Below are 23,956 nucleotides of genomic sequence, written 5' to 3'. Positions count from 1 at the left end.
TCTTTTTGTGGTACGCGGGCCTCTCACTGTTGTGGCCTCTCCCGTTGCGGAGCACAGGCTCCGGACACGCAGGCTTAGCGGCCATGGATCATGGGCCCAGCCACTCCGCGGCATGTGGGATCTTCCCAGACTGGGGCACGAACCCATGTCCCCTGCATTGGCAGGTGGACCCTCAACCACTGTGCCACCAGGGAAGCCCAGGTGGTTCTTCTTAATTGCATTTCCCTGTGAGTGATGACGTTGAGAACTTTTTCATGTCCTTTTTTTTTTTTTTTTTTTTTTTTTTTTTTTTTTTTTTTTTTTAATTTGGCCATGCCACACGGCATGCGGGATCTTAGTTTCCCAGCCAAGAATTGTACCCATGCTCCCTGCAGTGGAAGCACAGAGTCTTAACCCCTGGACCACCTGGGAAGTCCTTTTTCATGTCCTTTTTAACCATTCATGTATCTTCTTTGGAGAAGTGTTTCTTCAAATATTTTGCTCACTTGTATGAGGTTTTTTGCCTTTTCGTTATTTATTTTTATTGTTGAGTTGTAGAAGTTCTTTTTGTATTCCAGATATACAAAAGTTCTTAGATGTGTTGCAGATATTTTCTGTCAGTGACTTACCCATTCATTTGCTTAACTGTACTTTTAAAAACATCTGTTTATTTGTTTAGTACACTAAAATTCACTCTTCCTGTATATCATTCTTTGAGCTTTGACAAATGTAACCAGCACCACACTCAGGATGCGGAACACACTTCTATCCCCGCGTACTTCCCTTGTGCACCTTGTGGTCAGTGCCTCCTCTGCCTTGAGGTCCCACCTGGCAACCACTTGTCTTCTGGTAAAGTCCAGTTTATAATAATTTTCCTTCTTGGTGATGAACGTAAGCACTCTTTGCCTAACGCAGGTTCACATTTTTCACATATTTTCTCCTAGAAGTTTTATAGTGTTAGGTTTTATATTTAAGTCCTTGATCTGTTTTGGGTTAATATTAAGGTATGGGTTGAGGTTTGTTTTTCTGGGGTTTTTGTTTTTGTTGTTGTTTTGTTTTTTTGAGTGGTAGAGCACTGGGATTTTTTATTTTTTGAAGTATAGTTGATTTACACTGTTGTGTTAGTTTCAGGTGTACTGCAAAGTGATTCAGATATATATATGTATATGTATTTATAGTTACACATATGTTTATACATATATTTATATTACATATATTCTTTTTCAGATTCTTTTCCATCGTAGGTTATTACAAGATACTGAATATAGTTTCCTATGCTATATATAGGTCCTTGTTGTTTACCTAGTTTATATATAGTAGTGTGTATCTGTTAATCCCAAACTCCTAATTTATCCCTCCCACCCCCAACCCCTTTCCCCTTTGGTAACCATAATTTTGTTTTGTATGTCTGTGAGTTGAGCTTCATTTTTTGATATGTGGATTTCCAATTGTTTCACTACCACTTAATGAGATATTATTCTTTCTCCATTGAATTGTCTTTGTGCCTTTGTCAAAAATCAATTGGCCACATTAGTGTGGGTTTATTTCTGGGCTCTGTGTTCTGTTCCATTGAACTAGGTATCTTTACTGAGCTTTTGATCAAAGAAATTGTGAATTTTGAAGAAGTCCAATTTATCAGTTTTTTCTTTTATGGTAATCTTTGCCTACTCCATGGTTAGGAAGATCTGCCTCCTTACTAGACTTTGAGCTCTGTGAGAGCAGAGACCTTGTACTTCTCCTTCTGTTCTTGCTTGCATCCAGCACAGTACCTGGCCCCCAGGAGGCACAAGGCTCTGTTGTTTGAAGGAGCTAATGGGTTTGTCTTAAGGATTTAAGTGTAAAAATGTATTCGAGGCACTTTATACACTGCTTGGCACATGCAAAATGAACTTTCAAGAATCTGATTTTGCTATAGCTGTTGTTGCTCTTGAGATGTACTGACTATACTATTACCATGGCTGTCATCAGAATATGTTTTGAGTGTTGTATGAAATTGCTGATATATGTTACATAAGAAGTGAGATAGCTATCACTCCAGTTCTGCAAACCAGCAAGACTTTCATCAGATTTCATGGTGAGATCAAAATGTTAACAGCCAAGTAAAAACTAAGAGTTCGGCACCATCAAACCAGCTTTACAAAAAATGTTAAAGGGACTTCTCTAGTGGAAAATAAAAGACCACAACTAGAAATATGAAAATAATGAAAGGAAAAATCTAATTGGTAAAAAGAAATACACAGTAAAAGTAGTAAATCAACCACGTATGAAGCCAATAGGGAGGTTGAAAGACAAAAGTAGTAAAATCACCTATATCCATCATAAGTAAAGGGATACACAAAACAAAAATATATAAAATATGATGTCAAACCAGTAAACTTTGTGCAGGAGTGGGCAGTAAAAATGCAGGTTAGAATGCATTTGAACTCAAGAGATCAGCAGTTTACAATAATCATATCTATCTATGTATGTATCTATCTAACTACATCTATATATAAACCTCATGATAACCACAAACCAAAAACCTGTAATAAATACACACACACACAAAAAGAAAAGAATCCAAATATAACCTGAAAGATACGTCAAATCACAAGGGAATAGAGCAAAAGAAGAAAGGAACAAAAAAGAATTAAAAAACAACTCAAAGACAGTCAACAAAATGGAAATTAAGTAGGTGCATATGAATAATTACTTTAAATGTAAATGGACTAAATACTCCAATCAAAAGACAGAGAGTAGCTGAGTGGATGCACAAAATAAGACCCATATATATGCTGCCTAAAGGTAACTCACCTCACATGTAAAGCCACACAGACTGAAAGTGAGGGGATAGAAGAAGGTATTTCATGCAAATGGAAATGAAAAGAAAACTGAGGTAGCAATACTTACATCAGACAAAATACACTTTAAAACAAAGATTGGAAGAAGTGACAGACAGGATATTACATAATAAGGGATCAATCCAAGAATAAAATATAACAGTTGTAAATATACACGCACCCAGGGACTTCCCTGGTGGCCCAGCGGTTAACACTTCGCCTTCCAATGCAGGGGATGCGGGTTCGATCCCTGGTCAGGGAGGTAAGATTCCACATGCCTCAGGGCCAAAAAACCAAAACATAAAACAGAAGCAATATTGTAAGAAATTCAATAAAGACTTTAAAAATTCAGTCCACATTAAAAAAAAAAAAGTCTTAAACAATATATATATACATAGGAGCAACCTAAGAACATAAAGGGTGACATTGATAGTAACACAATAATAGTAGGGAATTTTAACATCCCATTTTCATCAATGGAAGGATCATCCAGAAGGAAAATCAGTAAGGAAACACTGGTCTTAAACAACATTAAACAACACATTAGACACATGGACTTAATAGACCTATATAGAACATTCCATCTGAAAGCAGCAGAATACACATTCTTTTCAAGTGCACATGGAACATTCTCTAGCATAGACCATATGCCAGGCCACAAGACAAGTCTCAGTAAATTTAAGAAGACTGAAATCATATCAAGCATCTTTTTCTACCACAAAACTGTGAGACTAGAAATCAACTACAAGAAAAAATACAAAAAACACAAACATGTGGAGGCTAAACAATATACTGCTAAACAACCAATGGATCATTGAAGAAATAAGTGTTAAATTCCTGGAGATAAATGAAAACAAAAACACAATGATCCAGGGACTTCCCTGGTGGTGCAGTGGTTAAGAATCCACCTTCCAATGCAGGGGACATGGGTTTGATCCCTGGATGGGGAACTAAGATCCCACATGCCGTGGGGCAACTAAGCCTGTGCACCGCAATTAGAGAGCCTGCGTGCTAAACTACAGAGCCCATGCGATCTGGAGCCTGCGCGCCACAACTGGAGAGAAGCCCACACACTGCAACAAAAGATCCTGCGTGCTGCAACTAAGACCTGATGCAGTCAAAAATAAATAAATAAATAAAAAATAACACAATGATCCAAAATCTATAGGATACAGCAAAAGCAGTTTTGAACGTTTATAATGATATAAGCTACCTCAGGAAATAAGAAAATCTCAAACAACATAAGGAAACTAGAAAAAGAAGAACAAAACCCAAAGTTAGTAGAAAGAAAGAAAGAAAGATCAGAGCATAAATAAATAAAATATGGAGACTAAAAAACAATAGAAAATATCAATGAAACTAAGAGCTGGGTTTTTGAAAAGCTAAACAAAATTGATAAACCTTTAGCCAGGCTCATCAGTAAGAAAGAGAGAGGGCCCAAATAAAATCTGAAATGAAAAATGAGACATTACAATTGATACCACAGAAATACAAAGGATCATAAAAGACTACTATGAACAATTAAATGCTAATAAAATGGACAACCTAGAAGAAATGGACAAATTCCTAGAAATGTAAAATCTCCCAAGACTGAACCTGGAAGAAATAGAAAATATGAACAGACCAATTACCAGTAATGAAATTGAATCAGTAAGTAAAAAAAAAACTCCCAACAAACAAAAGTCCAGGACCAGATGGCTTCACAGGTGAATTCTACCAGCCATTTAGAGAAGAGTTAATATCTTTCCTTCTCAAACTATTCAAAAAAATTACAGAGAGGAACGCTTCTGAACTCATTCTGTGAGGCCAGCATCACCCTGATACCAAAACCAGACAAAGATATCACAAAAAAGAAAATTACATTCCAATATCATTGATGAACATAGATGCCAAAATCCTCAACAAAATATTAGCAAACCGAATTCAACAATACATTAAAATCCCGGACTTCCCTGGTGGTACAGTGGTTAAGAATCCACCTGCTCAGTGCATGGGACAGGGATTCGATCCCTGGTCTGGGAAGCAACTAAGCCCATGTGCCACAACTACTGAGCCTGCACTCTAGAGCCCGTGAGCCACAACTACTGAAGCCCGCACGCCCTAGAGCCCGCGTGCCACAGCTACTGAGCCCCCATGCTGCAACTGCTGAAGCCTGCGCGCCTAGAGCCCGTGCTCTGCAACAAGAGAAGCCACCACAATGAGAAGCCCACACACTGCAACAAAGAGTATCCCCCGCTCGCCACAACTAGAGAAAACCTGTGCGCAGCAATGAAGACCCAACACAGCCAAAAATTTAAAAAAATAAAATTTAAAAAAATAAACAAAAATAATAATACATTAAAATCCCCATGATCAAGTAGGATTTCTCCCAGTGATGCAAGGATGGTTCACTATCCACAAATCAATCAATGTGATGCACCACATTAACAAATTAAAGAATAAAAGTGTCATCTCAATAGATGTGGAAAAACTTTTGACAAAATTAAGCATCCGTTTGTAATTTTAAAAAACTCTCAACAAAGTAGGTATAGAAGAGACATACCTAATATAGGCCATATATGCCAAGTCCACAGCTAACATCATTCTCAACAGTGAAAAGCTGAAAGCATTTCCTATGAGATCAGGAACAAGACAGGATGCCAACTCTTGCCACTATTTATTCAGCAGAGTAATGGAAGTCCTAGGTACAGCAATCAGACAGGAAAAAGAAAATAAAAAAAAAAAAAAAAAAGGAATAGGGACTTCCCTGGCGGTCTAGTGGTTAAGACTCTGTGCTCCCAATGCAGGGGGCCCGGGTTCCATCCCTGGTCAGGGAACTTAGATCCCGCATGCCGCACGACGTGGCCAAAAAAGAAGAAGAAGGAAAAAGAAGAAATAAAAGGAATCCAAATTGGAAAGGAAGAAGTAAAACTGTCACTGTTTGCAGATGACATGATACTATACATAGAAAATTCTAAGGATGCCACCAAAAAACTGCTGGAGCTCATCAATGAATTTTGTAAAGTTGCAGGATACAAAATTAATATACAGAAATCTGTGGCATTTATATACACTAACACTGAACTGTCAGAGAAATTAAGAAAACAGTCCCATTTACAGTCACATAAAAAAAAATAAACATTAAAAAATGGGCAGAGATGTGAATAGATGTTTTTCCAAAGAAAACGTACAGAAGGCCAACAGGCACATGAAAAGATGCTCAACACCACTAATCATCAGTGAAATGCAATTCAAAACCGCAATGAGATATCACCTCACAGCTGTCGGAATGGCTGTCATCAAAAAGACAACAAGTATTGGCAAAGATGTGCAGAAAAGGGAACCTCCGTGCACTGTTGGTGGGAATGTAAATTGGTGCAGCCACTATGGAAAACAGTATGGAGAGTCCTCAAAAAGTTAAAAATAAAACCACCATATACGGTGCAGCAGTTCCACTCCTTGGTATTTATCCGAAGAAAATGAAAATACTAAGTAAAAGAGATATATGCACGCCTATGTTTATTGCAGCACTGTATACAATAGCCAGGATATGAAAGCAACCTAAGTGTGCCCATAGGTTGATGAGTAGGTAAAGAAGATGTGGTATATATATACAGTGGGATATTACTCAGTCATAAAAAGAGTAAAATCTTGCCACTTGTATCAACGTGGATGTACCTAGAGGGTCTTATGCTAATTGAAATAAGTCAGAGAAAGACAAATACTGTATGATTTCACTTATATGTTGAATCTAAAAAAAACAAAACAGGGACTTCCCTGGTGGTCCAGTGGTTAAGACCCTGCCCTCCCAATGCAAGGGGTCCGGTTTTGATCCCTGGTCAGAGAACTAGATCCCGCATGCTGCAACTAAAGATCCCGCATGCCACAACCAGAGATCCTGCATGCTGCAACTAAAGATCCTGCATGCCGCAACATAGGTGCCACGTGCTGCAACTAAGACCCAGCGCAGCCAAATAAATAAATAAAAATTTTAAAAGAGACAAAACAAACAAGTGTAACAAAACAGAAACAGAGTTATAGATACAGAGAAGAAGCAGGTGGTTGCAGAAGGGAGGGGTGGGGGAAGGAAAGAAATAGGTGAGGGGGATTAAGAGATACAAACTTACAGTTGCAATGTAATCGTTCACAGGTATGAAATATACAACATAGGGAATATGGTCAATAATATTATAATAACTTTGCATGGTGACAGATATGGTAGCTGGAGTTGTGATCATTTGAAGTGTATAGAAATATAGAATCACTATGTTATATAACGGAAACTAAAATAGTGTTGTAGGTCAGTCATACTTCAAAAAATAAACTCAGAGAAAAGAGATCAGATTTGTGGTTACCAGAGGCGGGGGTTGGGGGAGGAGGGGGAATTGGATGAAGGCAGTCGAAAGGTAAAAACTTGCAGTTGTAAGATAAATAAGTGCTCAGGATGTAATGTACAACATGATAAATAGAATTAAGACTGCTGCGTGTTATATAGGAAAGTCGTTAAGAGAATAAACCCTAACAGTTCTCATCCCAAGGAAAAAAATGTCTCTGCTTCTTTAATTTTGTATCTATATGAGATGATTGACATTCACTAAACTTATTGTGATAATCATTTCACGATGTCTGTAAGTCAGATCATTATGGTGCACTCCTTAAACTTATACAGTGCTGTTTGTCATTATATCAATAAAACCGGGAGAAAAAAATAAAAGTAAAAAATGTGTGGCACGAGTGTTGGATGAAGCTGCTGGTGGGTGTTCCGTCAGAGGCGGATGCTGTTACTCCAGTTCTGCCCACCCCTTTACCCTGGTCTCCCTCCCAAGTATACCCCTCCCTCCCTCCCCTGCACCCAGCCCTCGTAAAGTGTAGACTTGTTGCTGGTTGCTGTTGGTTCCTTGAGGTGCTGTTGGTTCAGTAGAAATGCGTGGCGATCCTGCCTTTCCTCTCTGGTCCCGTCCTTTTCCTGGGGTCTCCCCTCCTCTTCTAGGCTCATCCACTGAGGAGACTCATAGGGAAGGGCAGGCAGAGCAGACCAGCCGGTGTCCTGACTGGGCCGTGTCCGAGGAGAGAAGGTTGCAGGTGATGGTCACTTCACCTCCTGGATGTAGAACGTGCTTGTTATTTATGAGAAATCAACACTGAACTTCGGCCTTGTCACTTTGTGTTGGGGGGGGACAAAGTCCAGCCTTGTGACTCCTCAGCTGATGGGCGGGAGTGGCTGCCGCTCCCCTGGGACAGGCAGGTGCCGGGTAGCAGGGGGCGTCTTCTCTCCCTCAGGTGGGCTGAGTGAGGGGGAGCCTGGCCCTGGCTCAGTGAAGGGTTTGAAGGTCACAGTGACTGGGGAGCCCCTGGTGGTAGGGAGGCACATCAAAGCATCAGTGGACGTATTTTGAAACCACCACAGGAGCCTTTTCATGTTCACAGTGCTTTGGTGCACCCCTAGCTCTGCGGGTCCGGTTGGCAGACAGGCAGCCCTGGTCCCCTAGGGCTTTGTGGGGCTGACCTCTACGGAGGCGCTGCATTTCATGAGTCCTCTGACTTCTGTCTTAACAGAGAGAAAATGGGTCAGAATCAGAAAATTTGGACCCAACCCTCTGAAGGACGATGGGTTAGTCACACCCCACATCAGAGTGTGAAGCATCCTGGCAAGGCGGCTGTGATTCCTGCCCGGATTCCGCTTAGCTGTGCTGGCTTTGGGGCTGGGGATCTGGGTCCTGTCCTGCTGTGCCAGCCCGACAGTGGATGCGCAGGCTCAGCGGCCATGGTTCACGGGCCCAGCCACTCCACGGCATGTGGGATCTTCCCGGACCGGGGCACGAACCCATGTCCCCTGCATCAGCAGGCAGACTCTCAACCACTGCGCCACCAGGGAAGCCCGGCAGGTGGATTCTTAACCACTGGTGCCACCAGGGAAGTCCCCCTCTATTTCTTTCTTTCTTTTTTTTTTTTTTTCTGGTCGCGCCATATGGCATGTTCCCTGACCAGAGATTGAACCCGGGCCCAGGCAGTGAAAGCACAGAGTCCTAACTACTGGTGCGCCATGTAAGTCCCTTCCTCTATTTCTTTGTGGGTAAATGTTGAGAGGAAATCAGTTCCAGACAATTTAGGCCATGTACTAAATTTCACACAGAAATCTGAGACAGCTCACTTTACATAATTTAAAATGAGGCCGAGACTTGCTGACAAAGAAGAAATTGAATCTAGAGAAAGAATCTGTGCTGCAGAGACATGACATTTCTACAGGGCACGAGTCCTCCAGGCCCCAGACATCGCGTGGTTAAAGCAGTAGCTCTGGGCTTCCCTGGTGGCGCAGTGGTTGAGAATCAGCCTGCCAATGCGAAGGACACGGGTTCGGGCCCTGGTCCGGGAAGATCCCACATGCCGTGGAGCAACTAAGCCCGTGAGCCACAACTACTGAGCCAGCACTCTAGAGCCTGTGAGCCACAACTACTGAGCCCATGCTCCTTGAGCTCATGCTTCACAAGAGAAGCCACCGCAGTGAGAAGCCTGTGCACATAACAAAGAGTAGTCCCCACTCGCCGCAGCTAGAGGAAAGCCCGTGCGCAGCAATGGAGACCCAATGCAGCCAAAGATAAAAATAAAAAAATAAATATTTTTTTTAAAAAAAAAGCAGTAGCTCTCCCCGTGTGGCTGGAGTTTCTAGGACAGCACCAAGAGGTCCTCTGCCTTTCTCTCCCTCTCTCACAGGTGCAGAGTGCTGTTTCCGGAGGCTACCTGATGTGATGGCCAATGGGATATGTGCTTGGGATTCTCTCTCTTTTCATTCATTCGTTTATTTATTTATTCTCTCTCTCCTTTCTTCTTCTTTTTTTTTTTTTTGCGGTACGCGGGCCTCTCACTGTTGCGGCCTCTCCTGTTGCGGAGCACAGCCTCCGGACGCGCAGGCTCAGCGGCCATGGCTCACAGGCCCAGCTGCTCTGCGGCATGTGGGATCTTCCCGGACTGAGGCATGAACCCGTGTCCCCTGTATCGGCAGGTGGACTCTCAACCACTGCACCACCAGGAAAGCCCTCTCCTTTCTTTTAAAGGGTTTTTAAAAATTGTGGTAAAATTCACATGACATCAGGTTTACCACTTTAACCATCTTAAGTGTACAGGTCAGTGTGAGTATATTGGCCGTAGTGTGCAGCCGTCACTGCCATTCATCTCCAGAACTTTTTCATCTTCCCAAACTGAAACTCTGTCCCCATCAGACAAAAGCTCCCATCCCCAACCCCCAGCCCCTGGCAACCTCTTCCACTTTATGTCTCTGTGGATTTGACTGCTCCAGGGACTTCATGTACGTGGAGTCATACAGTACTTGTCCTCCTGTGTCTGGCTTGTTTCACTGAGTATAATGTCCTCAAATTTCATCCACATTTTAGCATGTGTCAGAATTTGCTTCCTTTTTATGACCCAGTAGTATTCCATTGTATGGACAGGCCACAGCTTGTTTATCCATCATCTGTTGCTGGACACCTGGGTTGTTCCTCCTCTTGGCTCTGGTGAGTCATGCTGCTGTGAGCATCAGAGGACAGGTGTCTGTGAGTCCTGGCATTCAGTTCTCTTGGACACATACCTAGGAGTGGGATTGCTGGCTCCTATAGTAACTCTGTGTTTAAGCTTTTTTTTTTTTTTCTTATATTGGAGTACAGGTGATTTACAATGTAGTGTTAGTTTCAGGTGTACAGCAAAGTGATTCAGTTATACATATATCCATTCTTTTTTCAGATTCTTTTCACACATAGGTTATTACAGAGTATTGAGTAGAGTTCCTTGTGTTATACAGGAGGTCCTGGTAGTGTGTATATGTTAATCCAGCCTCTTAATTTATCCCTCCCCTTGACATTTCCCCTTTGGTAACCATAAGTTTGTTTTCTAGGTCTGTGAGTCTGTTTCTGTTTTCTAAATAAGTTCATTTGTATCATTTTTAGATTCCACATGTAAGTGGTATCGTATGGTATTTGTTTTTCTTTGTCTGACTTCACTTAGTGTGGTAATCTCTAGATCCATCCATGTTGCTGCAAAGAGCATTATTTCATTCTTTTTTATGGCTGAGTAATATTCCATTGTATATATGTACCACATCTTTATCCATTCATCTGTTGATGGACATTTAGGTTGCTTCCATGTCCTGGCTATTGTAAATAGTGCTGCAGTGAATATTGGGGTGCATGTATCATTTCAAAGTATGGTTTCCTCCAGGTATATGCCCAGGATTGGGATTACCAGATCATATGGTAGCTCTATTTTTAGTTTTTGAGGAACCTCCGTACTGTTCTCCATAGTGACTGCACCAGTTTACTTCCCACCAATAGTGTGGGAGGGGTCCTTTTTCTCTGCACCCTGTCCAGCATTTATTATGTGTTTAACCTTTTGAGTAAATGCTTGGGAAGCTTGTGTTTACACAGTTTCTCAGCTTTAATTTCAATACAGTAAATGATAGATGTATCCCATATAAACAAAAGATGTTTGGTGTTCTCAGAATTTTTAAGAGTATAAAAAGGTTTTGAAATGAAAAGATTTGAGAACTAGTGTGAAAGAAGTTCGTGTTTTGGTGTTGTGGCCTTGCACGTACATGGTGAGGGCATGGATTATTTCAAAAAGCACCAACAATCCATTGGCTAGAGTAGCCAGCCAGGAGATAGTCATCACAAGAGGGAGCTGGGACAGGACCTTGGTGAGCCCAGTAGTGGAAAGACGGGGAGACGATTTTTGAGCAGCTTTGTATGTGGTAGAAATTGTGCTGGATGCTTTACAAGGGGACCCGAGAGGATACTGAGGAAGAAAGGAGAGGGAATGTTGATTTACAGCTGGAGTAACACCAGTGAGACCCGCGGGACTCCCCGTCAGACACAGTAAGCAGCTGACTGTGTGTTGGTCCCCGCCCGGCATGCAAGGCAGGCTGTGCCACGTCCTGGCTCTCCCTGCTCCATTGACCACACTAGCACAATCACCTGGAGGGTTGCCCAGCACAAAGTGGTGCTTGGCAAATATTTTTTGAATGAGCAATTCACATGTGTTAACCAGTGATTCACAGGTTGGATTGCTTTCTGAACAGCCCCTGCACTGTGCAGGTGAGTCAGGAAGGGAAAGAACCTTCCCGGGGATATGAGAACTGATGACGCTTCGTTAGCGACTTAAAGAACAGAGTAGTTCAGTTCGGCAGACATTCAGTGGGCACGTCCCTGTGTTAGGTGCTGGGTATGGGTAGATTTATTTTGACACTTAACTCTCGAACAGGGTTTGGCAAACTGCAGCCTGCAGCTGGCTGCTCGTTTTGGTCCTCTTTTGTCTTATATGTTGCTGCATCTCAGTGGTTCACTCCTTTTTACTGCTGAGTAGTATTCCATGGTATGGCTCCACTGAAGTTTGTTTATCCATTCAGTTGTTTGGGGCATTTGGGTTGTTTCCAGCTTTTGGCTATTGCAAATAATATTACTCTGAATATGTCTCTGTATGGTCATATACTTCTCTTGGATAAATCCCTAGGAGTGGAATGACTGTGTCATATAGTAGGTATATATTCAGCCTTTTAGAAACTGTCAAACTGTTTTCCACAGTAGTTGTACCATTTTTACATTCCCACTAGCACTGTAGGAGAGTTCTAGTTAACTCACATATTGTCAGCTCTTGGTATTGTCATTTTTCATTTTAGCCATTCTAATATATAATGGTATCTCATTACGACTTTAATTTGCATTTCCTTAATGAGTAATGGTGTTGAGCATCTTTTTATGTGTTTTTGCCATCTGTATCTTCTTTGGTTAATTGTGCATTCTTTTTTTTTTTTTTTTGGCCATGTCTCAAGGCTTGTGGGATCTTACGTCTCCAACTAGGGATTGAACCTGGGGCCCTGGCAGCCTGGCAGTGAGAACACCAAGTCCTAACTACTGGACTGCCAGGGAATTCCCTAGTTAATTGTCCATTAAAATCTTTTGCCCATTTTAAAAATTGGGTGGGTTGTTTTCTTTTTATTGAAATATGAGAGTTCTTTATATATTCTGGATACAAATCCTTTATCAGATGTGTGATTTACAGTTCTTCTCTCCCAGTATGCGACTTTTCTTTTTATTCTCTTAACAATGTCTTTTGAAAAGGAAAGTTTTTTTTGTTTTTTTTTTTCTGTACACGCACCTCTCGCTGTTGTGGCCTCTCCGTTGAGGAGCACAGGCTCCCGGGCGCGCAGACTCAGCGGCCATGGCTCACAAGCTTAGCCGCTCTGCGGCATGTGGGATCTTTCTGGACCGGGGCACGAACCCGTGTCCCCTGCATTGGCTGGCGGACTCTCAGCCACTGCGCCACCAGGGAAGCCATGTTCTGATTTCTTAAAGTGGCAGCTGAGGTCATTGATTTGAGACCTTTCTTCTTTTCGGATATAGGAATTTTAAGCATTTTAAAAAACTTATTTATTTGTTTGTTTGTTTACAGCTGTGTTGGGTCTTTGTTGCTGCACACAGGCTTTCTCTAGTTGCCGCGAGCAGAGGCTACTCTTCGTTGTGGTGCATGGGCTTCTCACTGCAGTGGCTTCTCGTTGTGGAGCATGGGCTTTAGGTGCTCGGGTTTCAGTAGTTGTGGTGCACGGGCTTAGTTGCTCCTCGGCTTGTGGGATGTTCCCAGACCAGGGCTCGAACCCGCGTCCCCTGCATTGGCAGGCGGATTCTTAACCACTGCGCCACGAGGGAAATCCCCTGATACAGAAATTTAATGCAATACATTTGCCTCTGTGAACTGCTTTAGTTGCATTTCACAAATTTTCATTAAATTAAAATGCTTTCTAATCTCCCTTTTCATTTCCTGTTTGACTCATAGGCTATTTAGAAGTATGTCAGTTGTTTTCCATATAGTTGGGGGATTTCCCAGACATCTTTCTCCTGTTGATTTTTAATTTAATTCCATTGTGATCAAACAACACACTTAAATTTGAACCTTTATGAATGTATTGAGATTTGTTTTATGGCTCATATATTTATCTATTATGGTCAGTGTTTTGTACGCATGTGAAAAGAATGTGTATTCTGCTGTAGTTGGGCAGAGATCTCTGTGAATGTCAGTTGGGTCCAGCTGGTTGATAGTGCTGTTCAGGTTGTCTGTATCCTTGCTGATTTTCTGTCTGCTTGTTCTATCAGTTATTGAGAGAAGGGATTGAAGTTGATTGTGAATTTGTCTATTAGCAGTTACAGCAGTTTTTCCTTCATTTGAAGCTCTGCTATAGATGCAGAGACATTTAAGGTTATTATGTCCTTTATCACTATTAAATACCTTCTTCATTCCTCGTAATATTATTTGCCCTGAAGTCTCCTTTGTGTGGTATTAATACAGCCACCCCTGGGACTTCCCTGATGGTGCAGTGGTTAAGAATCTGCCTGCCAATGCAGGGGACATGGGTTTGAGCCCTGGTCTGGAAAGACCCCACATGCCGCGGAGCAACTAAGCCAGTGCACCACAACTACTGAGCCTGCGCTCTAGAGCTCACAAGCCATGACTACTGAGCCCGCATGCCACAACTACTGAAGCCCATGCGCCTAGAGCCTGTGCCCCGCAACAAGAGAAGCCACCGCAATGAGAAGCATGCCCACCACAACGAAGAGTAGTCCCCGCTCACCGCAACTAGAGAAAGCCCCCACGCAGCAACAAAGACCCAACACAGCCAAAAAATAAATCAAAAAAAAAATATATATATATATATACAGCCACCTCTGCTTTCTTTCTTTTTCTTTTTTTTTTTGTGCTACGTGGGCCTCTTACTGCTGTGGCCTCTCCCATTGCGGAGCACAGGCTCCGGACGTGCAGGCTCAGCGGCCATGGCTCACAGGCCCAGCCGCTCCACGGCATGTGGGATCCTCCCGGACCAGGGCACAAACCCGTGTCCCCTGCATCAGCAGGCGGACTCCCAACCATTGCGCCACCAGGGAAGCCCTCTCTCTGCTTTCTTTTCATCCGTGTTAGCATGCCATATCTTTTTCCATTGTTTCATATTCACCTATTTGTGTCCTTATATAAAGTGGGTTTCTTTTAGACACATGTAGTTTCATCGTGCTTTTTTTACCTGTGTAACAAATTCTGCCTTTTAATTAGGGTGTTTCGATCACCCCATATGTTTATTGATCAGGCAGATTTAATTACAGTCTGCCATTTTGTCATTTGTTTTCTATTTGTGCCAACTGTTGTTTCCTTTTCCCTTTGTTTATTCTTCCTTTGTGTTGAGTGTGTTTTGTTGCTTTTGTCTTCCTCATTGGCTTATTTGCTGTAGCTCTTGTGTTAGTTTAGTGATATTCAACCTTAACTTATCGCATTCATGGGACAGACCACTTTACCTGTAGTGTTAGAGCCTTTATACGGTATGCTTCAGTTTCTCCCTTCCCGGCTTTTGTGCTGCTGTTGTCACGATTTTACTTCCACTCAGGGTATAAACCCCACAATGGAGTATGTGTGCATTTGCTTTAAGTGCCTCCAGGTTGGCAGTCTTTTCTTTTTTCCTCTCAGAACTGAGAAGTGTCGTTCCACCATCTTCCAGCTTGTGTTGTTTCTAGTGAGAAATCTGCTGTCATCTTTACTTTGTTTTTCTGTGCATCATGTCTTTTTTATCTGCTTTTAAGACTTTTCTCTTTATTGCTGATTTTAGGCTATTTGATTATGATGTGCCCTGGAGTATTTTTCTATTTCTTGTGTCTGCGCTTCATTGAGCTACTTGTATCTGTGGGTTTATAGTTTTCATCAAATTGGGGAATTTTTCTGCCATTGTTTCTTCAAATATTTTTTCTGTTTCCCCTCCGTGTACATGTGTACGGGTGGCTTGAAGTGGTCTCAGAGCCACAATTCATTTTTTTCTAGCCTTCTTTTCTTTCTGTTTAGAGTTTCTCTTGTTTGTGCAGTGTGTTTGTATCTCTCACAGTAGGTTTCTTTCTTTGTGTCTTCCATATCTCTACTTAACATGTTTAATCTTTCCTCTAACTTCTTCAACATTTACAATACAGTTATAATAATTCTTAATGTTTTTATCTTTTCTGTCATTTCTGCCATTTCTGGATTGATTTTTTTCCTCCTCATTTTGGTCATAATTTCCTGCTTGCATGTCTGGTAATTTTTTTATTGGATGGCAGACTATGAATTTTTTTTTTTTTTTTTGCGGTATACGGGCCTCTCACTGTTGTGGCCTCTCCTGTTGCGGAGCACAGGCTCTGGACGCACAGGCTCAGCGGCAATGGCTCACGGGCCTAGCCGCTCCGCGGCATGTGGGATCTTCCTGGACCGGGGCATGAACCCGTGTCCCTGCATCGGCAGGTGGACTCTCAACCACTGCACCATCAGGGAAGCCCAGACTATGAATTTTGACTTTCTGAGTTCTGCATATTTCTGCATATTCCTATAAATATTCTTGAGCTTTGTTTCAGGATGTGACTTGGAAACAGTTTGGTCATTTCAGCTCTTCGTTTTAATCTTGGTTAGTCGGGACTAGGGCAGCATTCAGCCTAGAGTTAATTCTTCCCCACTAACCAGGCAAGACTCTTCTGCATCTTGACCCAGTGCCCCATGACTTAGAAGTTGTTTCCAGTGTGGATCCTGAGAACAGGCGCTTTTGTGGCCCTGATGAGCTTCAGTTATTGTTATTGTTCCCTCTTACCCCAAGGATGGTCTCTCCCCAGCCGTGCCTGCTGACAGCACACCTGAGAGCCAGGGCAGGCGGGTGGCAGGAGCTGGCTGACCCCTGCCTCAGTCAGGCCCTTTGGTACTGAGTTACTCAGTGATTTGTCTGGTCCCCTATTACAGTTGCTTCCAGAAATCACTTCCTTAAAGCACAGGTCTTGTAATGTCACTTACTGGCTAAATCACCTTTGCTCCATACAGCATGCGACCTGAAGTTCAAAATACCTTCCTCCCCCCTGTCCCTGTGGTCTCCGTTCGTGGCAGGCTCCCCTGTTCCTCCCTTCCTGCGCCATCCTATGCACCTTGTGAAGCCTCGGGAGCCCCGTGCCCCCACGTCATCCAGGCAGTGGCCTGAGGCCCTGGGTGGGGGCGGCCTCTCCCCCGCATTCAAGCATGCTGGCACCTCTGTCTGGTCAGTGTTTGTGTCTCCCCTGCCCCGTGTGCTCAGAGGTGCAGGTGGCACCGCATCCTCAACGGCCTCTTGCCTTTGGTCCCACAGAGCTGCGGTGCAACCCAGGTCAGTTTGCCTGTCGCAGCGGCGCCATCCAGTGCATCCCCCTCCCCTGGCAGTGTGATGGCTTGGTGACCTGTGAGGATGAGAGTGATGAAGCCAACTGTCCAGGTGAGTGTCGGGCCGGGGGACGCGTATGGTGGCCGCCCTCCCCTCCTCCCTCTCTCTTTCTGTGTCTCTTTAAAAAATACATGCCCATTGCCGCAGGTCCCAGTGCGGCCGGTTGCAGGGCCAGGGCCATAGGGGGCATGAGGGGGCCCAAGAGGCCACGTTTGGGGGCACCGCGGCCCACAGCAAGCCCCTGTGTGGCAGCCCTGGTGACCAGCCATGGCCCTCTTGCCATCCTGCCTACTTGGGCCCCGGAGACAGGGGTGGATGCCACACGAAGTCTGAGTTGCAGCTCCTTTGCTCAGTTCTGCCCCCGTCCCCTCCATGAGGGTTGCCCCCAAGAGCAGCGTGTTCGTGGCAGTCCTGGCTCTCAGCTTGGTCCAGGGTGTGTGCGTGTGCCTGTGACACACACACATAACACACTCATCCGCTGAAGACCTAGGTGTCGGCTCGAGGTGTTGGACAGTATCTGCCTGTGAAGGTGACTGTTGAGAGGCGACCCCTCCCGGTTGTCCTGGATCCTGTTCTGGCTTGGCTATCTTGTGTGTGTCTCTGGTTGAGGTGTCTGTCTTTCTGGTGACATTGGGGATGGTGGCGGCCAGGCTGGGAGGCTCCAGGGCAGGCCCGTGTCTGGGAGCCCACCCAGTCATTGAATATCTTTGTGGGTGCGGGGTGCAGGCAGGGGCTCAGCTGTGACATCCCTGATGTGGTGAAGTTTAAGTAAACCCATGGGAAGTCCTAGCCGTGCTAGGTCTGGCTGCTTTTGACCTTGGACTGCAGGACTTCTTGAGTGACCACAAGAGATTATTTCATTGTCCTGCTAAAAGCCTGCTAAAATTATAACAAAGAAGAACAAAAGAGTACAAAAGATGTAAAACCACAGGGACCAAGAAAATGGGAAAAGATGATACAGTAGATCAGTAATTTCAGCAGTATTTTGGGGAGGTAGAAAGCAGATGGTGTGCCTGATGTAGTCTGGGCCTTCAGGACAGCCCCTGCCTTTCAGGGGCTGGAGCTGTCTTACCCAGACCCCCTGCCGGAGGCTTCTGGTGTTGTTTAGCCCCTGAGATGCATTCCTGTGACATTTGGAAGGTGGAAGGTAGGGGGCCCCTTCTTCCCCTGGCCACAGTGTGGGTGTGTGGGCTCAGACAGTGGGAGCGTGGCAGGGCTGCAGAGTGGTGGTGGTCCCGGCAGCATTTTCTGCTCAGCAGTGGGTGGCAGACTGGCCTGCTCGCTCTCAGCTGTAGCACAGAGGGGGTATTGACAGTTAGAGGTGGCCCATTTTCTTTGTGCAGCCCCCAGCCTTGTCAGTTGTTTGAAAGCACAAATTCCCTTTGTGTTGGAAATACCTATGTGGTCCCTGCTCTCCTGAGTGAACCATGTCTGATACAAACGGGAATGTAAAAGTTTTACTGGAGAAAGAATTCACAGCTTTATTAAGAGACATTAAAGAAGACTTGAATAAGAAGAGACAGGGTGTTCTTAGCAAGGAAGGCTCAGTGTGGTAAAGCTGCCTGTTCTTCTTCTATTGATCTGTGGATTCAGTGTTCTGGGGAATATGACAAGTCAGTTCTAAAACCCATGGAAGGATAAAGTCCTAATATCATTTGTCTACTTTGAAGAAGAGAAAGAAGCACATACCAGCCTTGCCAGTGCTGAGGCTTCCTTCACAGTTGGCTCAGGGATTGACTGGTGAGACAGAAGAACTGCCAGAAATGGACCAGAGAAACTTGATTTGAGACAGAAGTGGATTACCCGTCCCTAGACAAAGGTTGGAGTCCGAAAGGAATGCCATCAGATCCCTGATGAACAGTGTCGGTTTCAGGTTAATTGAAGAAAAACTCCTGGAAGACCATAGAGGAGAATACCTTTATGACCTTGGTAGGGAAGTTTTTTTTAAGTCACAAAAAATGTTAACTCTTAAATAGAAACGACCAGTCTTACCAGATTAAAATTAAGGTCTCCCCTTTATCAAAAAGCCCCAATAAAAAATGTGAACAGACAAGTACAGAGTGGGAAACCTATAAAGGATTATAATCCAGCGTGTGTAGAGAACTCCTGCGGATGGACAAAAGACGGTCAGGCATGTCAACGAATAAGAAAAATGAACAAGAATGGTGGCTCAACACATAAAGAGATGTCCTACCTCATGAGTATTCAGAGGCGACAGTGAGCTCCCACTTTGCAGATACTTAGATTGACGAAACTGAGGACATCTGACAAACCCGGGTGTTGGAGGTCTTTGGGCTGCTGGCGAGAGGGGTGCACTGACACACCCACTTTGGAAAACAGGCATTAACCTGCAAAGCTGAACATCCTGATATTCTGTGATCCAGGATTGCCATTTGGGGGAAGCTCTGGAGAAATTTTTGCAGTGCTGTTCGTACTAATGTACAGCTTGGAAACAACCCAAATGCGTGTTCACACAGCGGAGTATTTGACCCAGCGACAGCAGGTGCCTGTTAGGTTCCTGTAGCAACACGGAAACTTTTTTTTTTTTTTTTTTTGCGGTATGTGGGCCTCTCACTGTTGTGGCCTCTCCCGTTGCGGGGCACAGGCTCCAGGCGCGCTGGCTCAACGGCCATAGCTCACGGGCCCAGCCGCTCCACTGCATGTGGGATCTTCCTGGACCGGGGCACGAACCCGTGTCCCCTGCATTGGCAGGCGGACTCTCAACCACTGCGCCACCAGGGAAGCCCAACACGGAAACTCTTAAAGCAGGATGTAGGTGACAGGGCAAGTTGCCCAAAAGTACACACAGCACAGTAAAGACAAGCATAACTGAGCACCATCTCATTTTCAGATACATCCGCGTGTGGTAAACCAAGAGGAAGAAAGGCTGAACAGCCCAGATACACAAAACCTGGGCTTCCAGTTCCTCGCTGGTGGGAAGACAGAGGGGTCAGCCTGGGAGAAGCAGACGTCGGGGTGCAGCCCTGTAGCAGATGACCGATTTAGCGGGGGCTGGGGGTTCATGACGTACTTTATTACTAGGCTTTACATCTTACATAAGTGCTGCATGTACTCTTTGGAATGTTTCAGATATTAGACAGCCTTGTTTGTTTTTTAAGAGAAGCCAATGGAAGGAAAGTGAAAACTGATGTGGCAGAGAAAGTGCAACCGCGGGCCTGCTTAGGGGAGAGAACACCAGGAAATGAGCCAGCTTGCCCAGCAGGCCCTAAATGCCCAGGCTGGTGGGCATCTGGCTGGGGGTGGCTGGGCTTCCTCACTTCCTCACTTTCTCCACGGGGCTAGATGACTCTTGCATGGCAGACATGAAGCTTATTTTCCAGACTTTGGCCGTCCAGTATGGTAGCCACGAGTCACGTGTGGCTTCTGAGTGCCTGAAATGTGGCTGTTTCCAACTAAGATGCATCACAACTGTAAAGTATACACTCAATATCAAAGAGTTAGTACAAAAAAGTAAAACACCTCATTAATACTTCTTAATATTTATTACATGTTGAAATTATAGTACTTTGGATATATTGGGTTAAATACAATTATTAAAATTAATTTCATCTCTTTTGAAATGTGGCTTGCATTATATTTCTGTTAGATAGCACTTGGACTTACAGTCTGCAGAATAGGAGGCACCAGGCCCAGCAGAGGGGAGCCATGGAGGTGGTAAACAGAGGAATTAAGAGAAATTCTCTATGGGGACAGATGAAACCCTTGACCATATCTTCTGCCCTGCTCCCCAAATGGTCTGTTTCCTCAGGCAGGGGGTTGCCGGAGTCTTTTCTGGAGAAATTGGTGCATCATGGATGAGGTGGAAGCGGTATCAACAAGCTGAAGGGTTCTCACCTTGAACTCACCTGAACCCTACCAGCACCTGGCCCACGAGTACCCACAGAGCCTCTGGCAAGCTGGACCACCTTCCTCTTAAACATGAAAGACACCCAGTGCTCTCTAGACTCTGGAAGAAAACAGCCACGGGATGCTCCCTGGACTCTGGATAGAGCATCCTAGACCAAAAGGACCAGCACAGAGTGGCTGAGGTAGCTAACTCTGCTGTGTGTAAAACAGCGGTTAAATGTGGGGGCTCAGAACCAAGCTGCCTGGGCTGGTTCCCCGCCTCCGCCTCCTCCGGCTGTAGTCCTGTGGGCAAGATGCTTTTTGAACTTCATTGTCCTCACCTGTGAGACGGGGGATAATAGTGCCTACCTTAGGGTTGCTAGAGGATTGATGTACACAAGGTGTGCTTAGAGCAGAACACAGCACTCAGCAATCACTCACTATATGTTAGCTCTTATTTTATTAATTCAGGGAGTAAAAGAAAACTTTAGCAATATATTCTTCTTGTTTTTTTTGTGGCTGCACTGCATGGCATAGCAATATATTCTGATGTCAGCAAAATGGCTGTCTCAGAAACTTCAGATGCCCATTCTGCCATCCATACATTCAAAAAGCAACTAGAAGATGGCTAAAATAACTTCATGGAAGCTCTGGAAAACGGTCAAAGTCTATAGCAACCATGGGAACACCCAATCAGGAAAAAGCCACGTTCAAGTGGTAGGAAATACCATGGTATTTTTGCTCCCCCTTGGCCCACTTCCTCCCCCAGTGGCACAGCACAGTCTAAAAGAAGCAACAACCCAATTCCAAATTCCTTGCCTCCAACCAGAGGGAGCAGAGTGACCTTATTTGCAACATTCTGACCTGTCTGGGGGCTGCCTGAGGGAGTGATGTCTGTTTTTTCTGACTTGGAGCTCAGATAGGGAAAAATTACATAGTTTGGATCTCAGCCAGCAAAAAACTGCAGAAAGTGTAAAGCAATGCTCACAAAAACTGGGTACAGACCTGCAGATGCCTGAGGCAAGGGACTGTGGGTGGAGGAATACAGTAGTAGTCCAAGACCCTGAGAAGCAGGTGACTGGCTCTGGGAAATTAAGACATTTTAAAGCAGGCATATATACTTAAGAATCAAAAGAAGTTCACACACAGGACTAGACACAATGCAAGTGCAGAAAAGACCTAAGAAGACCTTAAGCCTTCACCCTGAGCTGGTCTCAAGGCTTAGAACAAACACTGCTAATTAATGAAGGTCTTCCCCAATACAGAGCCAGTCTGCAAAGATTGGGAGAGAATTTATTCAAATGCCTAATTTTCAACAACAACAAAATAACAGACGTACAAAGAAACAGGAGAACACAACCCATTTGAAGGAAGAAAATTATGTGGCAGATACGGTCCCTCAAGAAACAGTGGGCCTCAGACATACTAAACAAAGGCTTTAAAGCTACCATCTTAAGTGTGCTCAAAGAGGTGAAGGAAAATATGGACAAAAAACTAAACTGAATTGAAAACTTCACTAGAAGGGTTCTGCAGCAGGCTCCAACAGGCAGAAGAAAGACTAGGTGAGCTTGCAAACTGAACATTCGAAATTACTGAGTGTTTGGAACAGAAAAAACAAAGAAAGGTGAACAGAGCCTTGGGGACTTACAGGATCACCCAACAACAACCAACAGAATGCACATCTTTTTACTCAAATGTACATTTAACATTCTCTAGGCTAGACCATATGTTAGGCCACAAAATAAGTCTGAACAAATTTACAAGATTGAAATCATATAAATCACAGTGGAGTGAAACTATAATAGGTATCAACAGTAGAAGGAAAACTGGAACATTCACAAATACATGGAAATTCAACAATATACTCTTAAACAGGCATGAGTCAAGAAGAAATCACACAGGAAATTAGAAAATATCTTGAGATAAGTGAAAATGAAAAGAACAAACCATAGACTTCCCTGGTGGCACAGTGGTTAAGAATCTGCCTGCCAATAAATAAATAAACAAATTTATTTAAAAGAAAACAACAAACCAAAACTTAGGGGCTGCAGCAAAAACAGTGCTAAGAAGGAAATATGTAGCTGTAAATACTTACATTAAGAAAGAGAGAGAGAGTGTCAGCTGGAGGGAGGGAGGAAGGGTCTCAAATCAACAATCTAACTTTACACCTTAAGGAAGTAGAAAAAGAAGAACAAACTAAACTCAATGCCAGCAGAAGGAAGAAAATAATAAAGATCAGAACAGAGGTAAACAGAATAGAAAAACAATGGAGAAAATCAACAAAACCAAAGGTCAACAAAATTGACAAACCTTTAGCTAGATTGACTAAAGAGAAAAGACTGAACTTCTTTGTAGAAACACCTAATGGCTAATGACGCCACTACTGTGGAAGGGCCCAGAGGCCCTGGGGGCCCTGAAATGGGGAGAAAAATAAAGTGAGTGAAGCCGGGAAAGAAAAAAGAGAGTAAAGAGTCAAATAACTAAAATAAGAAATGAAAGTTGAGGGGACTTCCCTGGTGGTCCAGTGGTAAAGAATCTGCCTTCCAATGGGGATGCGGGTTCGATCCCTGGTTGGGGAACTAAGATCCCACATGCCGCAGGGCAACTAGGCCCACGTGCCACAACTACTGAGCTTGCGCACCTCAACAAGAGAGCCCACCTGCCACAAACTGCGGAGCCCGCACGCCACAGCTAGAGAGAGAAAACGCGCATGCCACAACTGGAGAGAAGCCTGCGTGGCAATGAAAGATCCCATATGCCTCAACAAAGATCCCACGTGCCGCAGCTAAGACCTGACGCAGCCAAAAAAAAAAAAACGAAAGTTGGGACATTACTATCAATTTTACAGAAACAAAAAGGATTATAAGAGAGTACTGTGGGGGACTTCCCCGGTGGTCCAGTGGTTAAGACTTCGTCTTCCGGGCTTCCCTGGTGGTGCAGTGGTTGAGAGTCCGCCTGCTGATGCAGGGGACGCGGGTTCGTGCCCCAGTCTGGGAAGATCCCACATGCCGCGGAGCGGCTGGGCCCGTGAGCCATGGCCGCTGAGCCTGCGCGTCCGGAGCCTGTGCTCCGCAACGGGAGAGGCCACAACAGTGAGAGGCCCGTGTACCGC

At 44.2% G+C, this 23,956-nt stretch overlaps 1 protein-coding gene across 4 annotated transcripts in view; it reads left to right on the top strand.

Moving 5' to 3' along the window:
* Nucleotides 1–23,956, top strand: part of DGCR2 (DiGeorge syndrome critical region gene 2) — a 70,072-nt gene that overhangs the window by 15,470 nt on the left and 30,646 nt on the right. For 2 of the 4 annotated variants that reach the window (XM_007460008.1, XM_007460009.1), the window contains exon 2: nt 16,927–17,049. The exons of the other annotated variants lie outside the window; for them this stretch is intronic. In XM_007460008.1, the coding sequence (XP_007460070.1) occupies nt 16,927–17,049 (123 nt within the window). The remainder of the gene's footprint in view (nt 1–16,926; nt 17,050–23,956) is intronic. 4 annotated transcript variants of the gene reach the window in all.

The sequence above is a fragment of the Lipotes vexillifer genome, unplaced genomic scaffold, assembly GCF_000442215.2.
Source record: "Lipotes vexillifer unplaced genomic scaffold, Lipotes_vexillifer_v1.1 scaffold987, whole genome shotgun sequence".
Classification (NCBI taxonomy): Eukaryota; Metazoa; Chordata; class Mammalia; order Artiodactyla; family Lipotidae; genus Lipotes; species Lipotes vexillifer.
Note: the sequence above shows the minus strand (reverse complement) of the source record. Positions and strands in the feature narration are given on the sequence as shown.